This window comes from Stegastes partitus, unplaced genomic scaffold, assembly GCF_000690725.1.
Source record: "Stegastes partitus isolate 25-593 unplaced genomic scaffold, Stegastes_partitus-1.0.2 Scaffold1645, whole genome shotgun sequence".
Lineage (NCBI taxonomy): Eukaryota > Metazoa > Chordata > Actinopteri > Pomacentridae > Stegastes > Stegastes partitus.
The window spans coordinates 13,206-21,704 of NW_007579376.1; the positions used below are offsets into that span (position 1 = coordinate 13,206).

General features: G+C 42.7%; 1 protein-coding gene across 1 annotated transcript in view; it reads right to left on the bottom strand.

The window, feature by feature from the left end:
- Nucleotides 1-2,455: 2,455 nt before the first annotated feature.
- Nucleotides 2,456-8,499, bottom strand: part of rapgef5a (Rap guanine nucleotide exchange factor (GEF) 5a) — a 50,825-nt gene continuing 44,781 nt past the window's right edge. The window contains exons 20-26 of the mRNA XM_008301234.1: nucleotides 8,188-8,366; nucleotides 7,971-8,061; nucleotides 7,825-7,875; nucleotides 7,591-7,678; nucleotides 7,452-7,516; nucleotides 6,422-6,476; nucleotides 2,456-6,055 (exon numbers count right to left, since the gene is read on the bottom strand). Of these exons, the coding sequence (XP_008299456.1) occupies nucleotides 5,937-6,055; nucleotides 6,422-6,476; nucleotides 7,452-7,516; nucleotides 7,591-7,678; nucleotides 7,825-7,875; nucleotides 7,971-8,061; nucleotides 8,188-8,366 (648 nt within the window). The 3' untranslated portion in view covers nucleotides 2,456-5,936. The remainder of the gene's footprint in view (nucleotides 6,056-6,421; nucleotides 6,477-7,451; nucleotides 7,517-7,590; nucleotides 7,679-7,824; nucleotides 7,876-7,970; nucleotides 8,062-8,187; nucleotides 8,367-8,499) is intronic.

Sequence of the window (8,499 nt, forward strand, 5' to 3'; positions counted from 1 at the left end):
GGCACCTTTTACATATGCACCTTATATATCACAACAGTGTTCCACTTGCTGTATTTATTTGATTATTACTTGTATGTGCACATGTGTATGTACACAAAAAGTATATATACTTCTTTAACACTTATTTTATTTTATTTTCTTCTTCATTGAAACTGGAGGCTGGTACAAAATACATTTCACTGCACATTGTACCGTGTATCAGTGTGTGACAAATAAAGCTCATCTTGTCTTATCTAGGAATTAGCTGCATCTCAATGTGGCCAAGACCAGGGAGATGGTGATCAACTTCCAGAAGAAGTGGACAGCTACACAGCCGCTGCACATCCTGGGTGAGCACATGGTGGAGGAGTACCTGGTTGTCTACCTCAACAGCAGACTGAGCTGGAGGACCAACACTGACTCTGTTTATAGGAAGGGGATGAGCAGACTCTGTTTTCTGAGGAAGCTGAGATCCTTCAACGTATGCAGCAGGATGTTGGAGGTCTTCTACCAGCCTGTGGCCAGCGCCCTGTACTTTGCAGTGGTCTGCTGGGGGAGCAGCATCAGAGCCGGTGATAAGTACAGACCGAACTTACTGATCAGCCAACTCCCTGATTGGTTGCAAACCAGACTGTCTTGAAGCTGTGGTGGAAAGGAGGACTTTAACTAAACTGTTGTCCATCCTGGATAACCCTGACCACCCGTTTCACCCCTTGCTGGACAGGCAGCGGAGCAGCTTCTCCAGCAGGCTGGTCCAGCTCCGCTGCCACAAGGACAGATACAGGAAGTCTTTCCTGCCACATGTACTAACCCTGTTTAACTCATCACCCCTGGCAGGCAGAGAGCTCTCAGCCCTCTCTGCCTTGTAACATCTGGTTCCATCTTTGAAATTGCCCTTTGCACACTCTGTTGTACTCTTTTGTTGCACATTATTATTTGCACTACACTCCACACAGGACTTTTCAACTGTTTTACAGACTGTAGAGAGGATTGGTAAACTGGATCAACTCTGCTGTGTGACCCAACCTACCTTCACTCTGAAAACCTCAACCTACCCTGAATACACCAACCTGCGCTAACCTTAACCACCAATCACAGCAAAGGATCCTTCCAGCCACGTCCACCTGGTTGGCGTTGACCTTTTGCATTTTTGTGGCCACCAAATATTCTCATATGCACTCGGAAGGAGAGATGAGGAGAGGGGTTTAAATATGTATGAGTTCTTTTCTTAAGAGCTTCAGTAGAAATCAACTGGACTTCTCTTTCATGTTCCTTCAAAAACCTTAAACGAGTTGATTTTATTCTTATTTTTCAAACAGGCCTTCAAGGACCAGTGTGTAGGATTTAGTGGCATCCAGTGCTGAAGTTACAAACTGCGACTAATGAATATTCCTCTCCTCACCTTCCCCTTCCACGTGTGTTGGCTCAAAATCAGCCAGGACTTCAGAAATAATAAAGGAACTTTAGGAGAAGTCATATACATTTACTATTCATTAACAGTTGTTGAGTTGTGGCACGTTTAGTTGGAGCTTTATTGTTTGTTTTTGTGTGGATTTATATCTTTATTGTATCATATAAGAGCTTATCTGCAGAACTGAAGCATCAAACGAAAGTGGCCTGCATGTTGCTCCTGACGGCAGGCGAGAGTCATCGAAGCACTTTGGAACTGCTAAGAGGAAAGAAAACGCAATATAAGTACAATATGGTGACCATTTAGTGCATGTGCAGTTTGCTTTCATCACTTACTATCCATTTGTTTTTGCTTAGTTTTAGAAAAATAATCCCTTCAAAACTAGATCAGTGAATTTGCTGTTGTTAGGAGCAGTGGAGGTCAGTGATGTGGTTTCAGAATGTAAAGGCAACACTTCCTTTTTTTCCACATGCTTCAAAGAGACTGTCTGCATAGTTGGCACAATAGCATTGATCACATGTATTTGACGACGATAAAATTTGAGCTTTATGTGGAAAAATAAATATAAACCCATTGGATTTGTGAAGTAGAAGAGCATGAGGCCGTCACCACGCTGTAGCTCCAGTTCATGGTCGTCTGAAAGAGTCACAGCACTCAGAGCCAAATCAAACAAACAAAAAGAGGATCATCTTTGTGTCCAAGTCAAAGATTACACGAGCTGCACTAATTCACGTTAACAAGGATCTATCAGATGGGGGGGCCACTATAGCTCACCTGGTTGAGCTGGTGGCCCGTGTTTAGGGGCTACAGTCCTCGACACAGCGGTCATGGGTTTGAGTCCTGCTCATGACCCTTTGCTGCAGGTCTTTCCCCCATTCTTCTGCTCCTACTTTCTTCTCTCTCTCTGTCCTATCTAATAAAGCCAAAAAATATCTATCAGACGCAGCTGAGAGGCTGCTTTCTTTTCCATCCTTCAGAGAGGGCGTCTGAACTGGGTGTCGTATCATTGGCAGCCGTTCACAACATCACAGAATGTAAGCCAGAATAAGACCACCAACTCGCCTGCAGATGTCACATAAAACCTATAATTTATTCATTTTTCAGTAAAATTTTTTTTGACATAGTAAAACGCAGCTTTAGAAAAGACGTGTGACTTCAGCTGTCCGCGGGGTGAGGGGACACGAGGGGAGACGTATTGCTTTGTGGTTAACGTTTTTTTTTTGTGTGTGTGTTTTGTTTTTTTTTCATTTACAACAGATAAATAATACCAACATACCAAACATAGGCATATATTTACACATCAACAATATTACAATAGTACAAAGCCTTCAACATGTCCTCTCTTGCATTGTGAACTTTGTGTCATTTTTTTGTTTGTTTGTTTTTGTTTCATCATGCAAACAGGTTTTAAACAACACTGCTTAAAAAAAAAACAAAAAAAAAAACAACTTAACTTTACACACTCGTGACAAATGTCTGTTAGGACGCCCAATACAGCCTCCCGTTGGTTTTTCTCTCAATTTACCGCCTCCGACAGCAGCGGAAAGCGCCAATCGCACCGAGCCGCTCTTGTGCTGCCCTCAAGTGGCCACAAAACACAAGCACTTCTACATTCCAGGGTTGCAGCTTCAAACCACAAAACGTCTTTTCGTCTCATGTGTGCACTTCTACATGGCTGTATCTCTGAACATGGCACAGAAACCGAAACATTTTGTCACCAGTGAAGTACATAAATAATATATTACAATAAATAACTAATAGAACAAGTATTCTGCTCTTTGAACACAGTAAGCAAAGGTGTGTGTGTGTGTGTGTGTGTGTGCATCATTTACAGGTTGATAGTAAAAATGACTACCACAAGGCCTTCGTATGACACTGAATGTGAACAGATCATGGCTCTGACTTTGCAGCTCCAGCAGTCAAAGAATCACCGGCTTGGTTTCACAGGAAGCATCTTTAAAATAGTGTTTCGAAGAGACGAAATGACACAGCGTTCCTCTTTGCAGAAACAATAAAACGCAGCGTGGCTTTATTCACTACACTCCGAAGTTGCTGCTGCTGATGATGCTACAGCATTATTCGGTGAGACCAGTAGTGAACGAATGTTAGGAAACTTTAGGTTAAACACTTTGCCACTGGTGCCACTTGGACTGTTTTAGCCAAATGCTTCACTGTAAAGCATCAACCAGGACAGCTACTGGTCCTTCAGCAAAAGTCATTGTTAGTTGGAATTCTTTAGTATGTTTAGATTTTACATCCACATAACATGGAAATGGCTAAAGTAAGATCTCAGTTTAATACAGATTAACAGAGAGCGACTATACAAAGTGTAGGTGAGTAGTTAGAGTTCTTTTAAATGCAGTTACAAGCTGCTCATAGCACAAAAATCAGGTTTAAAGTGATTCAACACTTTGCCATCTTTGATTTTTTTTTCCTTTCAGTGAACCAAAGCTGCTTTTGGCACTACAACAATCTGGGAAATTTAGCTCAACTCTTGTCGTTTTAATTGATCTGCTCTGAACGGGAAAGTGTTGAAATGATGATGAATGAAGGACACTTGTGGCAACATTTCTACTGTATTGCACTTCATCCCGCCTCCATGCTTTCTAACTATCCAAACAATGCAACACATGCATTACTATGTAATATTTAGGAATATCCCCGCTGGATGTTTTCTCCTACTCAGCAGCAGAAACGCAGCCCTGAAGTGACCGGCTAGGAATGAACAGAGAGAGGACAAAAACAAAAAAGGAAAAACACGGTTAAGGTCTGCCGAGCATGGTTGTTGCCTTAATTTGTATTCATCATAATTCCTGAATAATTCCCTTCATCGCATGCTGCACTTCTGTCCTGCGACTACACAGTGAGCCACAGTGATAATTGTCTGACTGGTCGCTCAGTAATTTGAATAACAAATAGATGCTTTGGCATCTTGTGGCCGTGCCGACAAGAACATGTTGCCACAATCTGAGAAATGATTCAAAAAGGCTTTGTTTTGAAGAGAACCGCAGTTAAAGCGCTGAACGATTTATGGATTGAATTTCTAGTGAGAAATTTTGGAGGAAATCTGTGTCCTTGTGCTTCCATTGGTCTATGTCAGATCTTACAGACAGTATCCACGAGACCACTTGTGAATGAAGTGGTCTTTTCAGTCAGTCCAAGTCTCCTCGTCGGCATAATTTTGTGGAATAAAGCTGTTATTTCAACTTCTGCTGTGCAGTACTTTGACTTGTTAGCACAATAAACCTCAAGGACTAAAAAAAAACCCAACAAAAAGAGAGGGAAAAAAGAAAGGTAACTCTATGGTGGGGCTGTGTTTCCATAGCAACCCGACGTGGGATACAATCGCACACCTTGAACTCAGTCATCATAATGTCTCACGTCTGTGAGGAGTCAGATCGGCTTTGCATGATCAAGGACGAGACGTCAAACCACCGCTTGTTCAAGGAAATCAGACTCTGTGACAAAAAAAAAAGACACCGATTCCTAAACAAACCAAGAACTCAGCGGCGCACCTGTGCTGCAAGACTCGACGTGACATTTGGCACTGAAAAATGTATAGGTCCATATTATATACAACGTAAAATGATCAGTATCTATTCACACAAAAACATCAGAGAGAGGAGTGCATGAGAAGCGTCGGGCTAAAAGTCAACCAGGACTTAAAAATGAAAAGAAAAAGCATTAAGTGTTCGTTATTTTTCAAACCGTGGCATGTTGAGGAGAGCTTTAGTGTTTCAAATGTCACAGTCAGTCAGCGAAACCCCCTCACAATGCTTCCTTCACATGCCAGGTACAAGACATTGTTAATGTTGCACACACTGTGGCTGTATAGATTCAGCTGAAAGCAAAAGGTATGTGAAGTGCTAGCTTACACAATAACCGAAAACAGCTCCGCATCATAGACATAAATAACTACAGCATGTAATCCTGGATATACATGTATCACTCGGCAAATATGTGCTATGTAGGTGAAATTATGTCAGACCGTCTGTGGTGCACAAAAGGTTATAAAGAAATCAAATTCCTCTACAGATGTTTTTGTGTTTGTCATTGAAATGATGAGGAGGCTATCAAGTCCTTGTTGACCTTCAGGAGGTGAGACGAGACTCTGACAGAAATAAAGGAACATTCCACCTGCTGGACAGGCTCATAAATAACCAAATCACAAGAACGAAACAAGGGCATACTCAGTCCAATAGATACTGTACAAACTAATTACAGCCTCGTCTGCTCTCTGTCTCCGTTTGGCAAATCTCCGTCCTGCTGCACAGATTCGGTTCCTGTAGAAAGTTCACAGGGCGAGTTTTTAAATCCTCTATAAGCACATGTTCAGTGCGAGAGAGCCTTTAAAGAACAGGCAGACCACAGCTGCGTCTTCATGGGTTTTTGTCAGAGCGCACTTCATCGTCCATTTGGCACCGCTGCTTCTTGACATTTTTGCTGTACAAAGCGTCCTCCGTGTCACGCAGCGGCAGCGTTTCCGCCGTGCTGCATCCAGTGTGTTTTTGTGTCTTTGTTTTGGAGCGCGCACCTATTTGTGTGTTTAGGCGCGTGGCTCCAGTTTGTGTGACAGTTCAAAAAGCGTCTGCTGATTGTCGATGATGTGCAGGTAGTGAACGCTCGCCCTCACCTCGGCACTGTCGACCCCAATTACCTCGTTGCCTGAGAGACAGACGCAAAGCACGTGCGTTAGTCAAACAAGAGTTTTCTGGTGGACTCGAGAACACACACACACACATTTAATACAAACAGACTGTATTATGGCCACATGAAGCAAATAAAAGACTGTCTGGAAATGGTTGCTTAGAAACTGAGAGCGAAAACTGAGTGAGAGAATGGGGTGTAGTACACTAACTGAACTGCAGATGGCGGTAGATTCCCGACAGTGAAAACGTCAATATGTCATCAACACTAACAGTTTGTTCAGACAATGAACCAGAAGAGCTTTCACTGCTGAGACGTCTCTCTAATTTGTGATGACTGGATCATGTGCACCAATTAAATTCACTTGGAAAGGAGAAGACTCACCTGGTTGGTCGCTTTGGCAGTGACGGATCATTCTCACTGTGTCTGCGATCATATGCTGTTGTGTTAGGAGAAGACACGATGCATTAGCGCAATATGAAATTGTCAAGACGTGATATTTTTGGGCAGACTGTATTGCAATACAAATACAACTGAGGCAACACTTCCGCCTCAGCTGTCACCTACTGAACCCTGACCTTTTCTTTTTGATGGAAATATGCAACAGTTTGACTTTTAGTAATGCAGAAAAGCAGTCCAAAAGAAAGCATGACAATATGGAGCTCAGTCTCAGCTTTTAATCAGTCAGCCTGTTGACAAATCTGTAAGAAACAACACCTTGACACGTAAGAGGTCACTGCCTCCTGCTCAACGAGACCTTTACTACTAATGTGAACTGTGCTTTGTATTTTAAGTTTCCTGTACTGATAAAGTGGTGAATAGTGTGCACTTAGGCAGCGCTTCCCTACAAGGGCTGAACAATTAATCGCTTTGATTTCAAACCCATTTGAGCCAAGATTTGACTTGTTGAGTCAATGGTTTTGCACATTCATGCCATCCTCCTTTAGACTTGACAGTGTCTCGTGCCGTCACACATTTTAAATCTACTGCAGAGCAAATATTGAACTGAAACTTGATTTCAGTTACTATCAGCCACTCCAATCTGCAATCAGAGCTTCAGGTTCACTGTCTTGCCCCTGAGGAGGAGCAGAAGACCGAACCACCAGCCTTGTAATTAGTGGACAACCCGCTCTACCACCTGAGCCCATTCGAGAGTAGCGAGCCTGTAATACGGTGCATTCCCATGGCAGAGGACGGCTTCCTCGACTACAAAATACACCACAAAACCAAACGCCACAGCCTCTAAGATAAAACAAACATCCAGATATCATGACCTCGATATCATCAATACCACACGTCTTTCTTATCCTTCGCTTAAAAACAAGACGTCTAGAAAAAAAATCCTTAAATGTCACATTTCGATTGAGGCGCAAACTCAAACACTGGGAGACATTTCAGAACTGACTAAACTCACCAGCTTCTCAAAGTTGACCAGGTTGTCATGGAAAGTCTTATTTCCCTCGTGGATAAAAGTGATATCTAAGAGGAGTAGACAGGCATGGTAAGTTGTCATTCAGTATTTTATATGTGTGTGGAGGGTTTAGAGAGGATACCTTTCAGCAGAAGAGGCATGAAAGGGATCTTAGGAGGTTTCATCCTCTTGAAGGCTTCTCTATAGGCTTTGTGGTTCAGAGATGGATCCTGCAGAGAGACAGAGGAAGAGAGAAAGCAGAAGAGAAGAAAAGGATTGGAAGAGGAGGAGAGATTTAAAGTTCTGATCATGAAATCAGAAGAGGAGCACGTTTCAAGCTCTGCATGTTTCTCTGTCTCTGTTCTCCAAGTCTCACCGTGATGAGCTCCAACTCTGAGAAAAGCTTCTTGAACTTCCCTGGACATTTCTGAAGGAGAGGAGGGTGTTTGGTCAGAACTGGATTTAAAAATACAAAGCATATGCTTAAGTAGACTAAATGCAACAACACACACACACACTCACCTCCCAAGTTTGGTTGAGACGGCTGACAGCAGCTGTATTAAGACCCATGATGATGGCAAATGCAGAATTCAGATTTCTTTGGGCTTTACAGCTAAATGTAAAGCGGGGGGAGAAAAAAAAAAAGGTGACAAATATTAAAATGAGGAGAAATGGGAGAAATGGTCATGTGTGTGATCAGTCCATTTTAGTTTGTGTTTATGTCATAATGTGTTCTTACTGAGCTGCGATCTTGATGAACTTCTTGAGCAGCTGCACTCTCTTGTTAAGCGACACACACATGAGCACCTCTGACATGACCCACTGCTGCACCTCGTTACAACGCTGGAGCAGCACTGAGAGCGCTGCTGTGTGGCCGCTGCCAGGAGCACGGCTCAGGGTGTAGTACACCAGCTCCTGCTGCATGTGGACGGAGAGACGAGCGTGCGTGAGACACATCGAGCTTTTAAGGAAAATGCACAAAATATGTATTCCTTCTAAGATCTTAAGTATCTCACCATCATTTTCTTTAGTTATTTATGTCACTGTCACT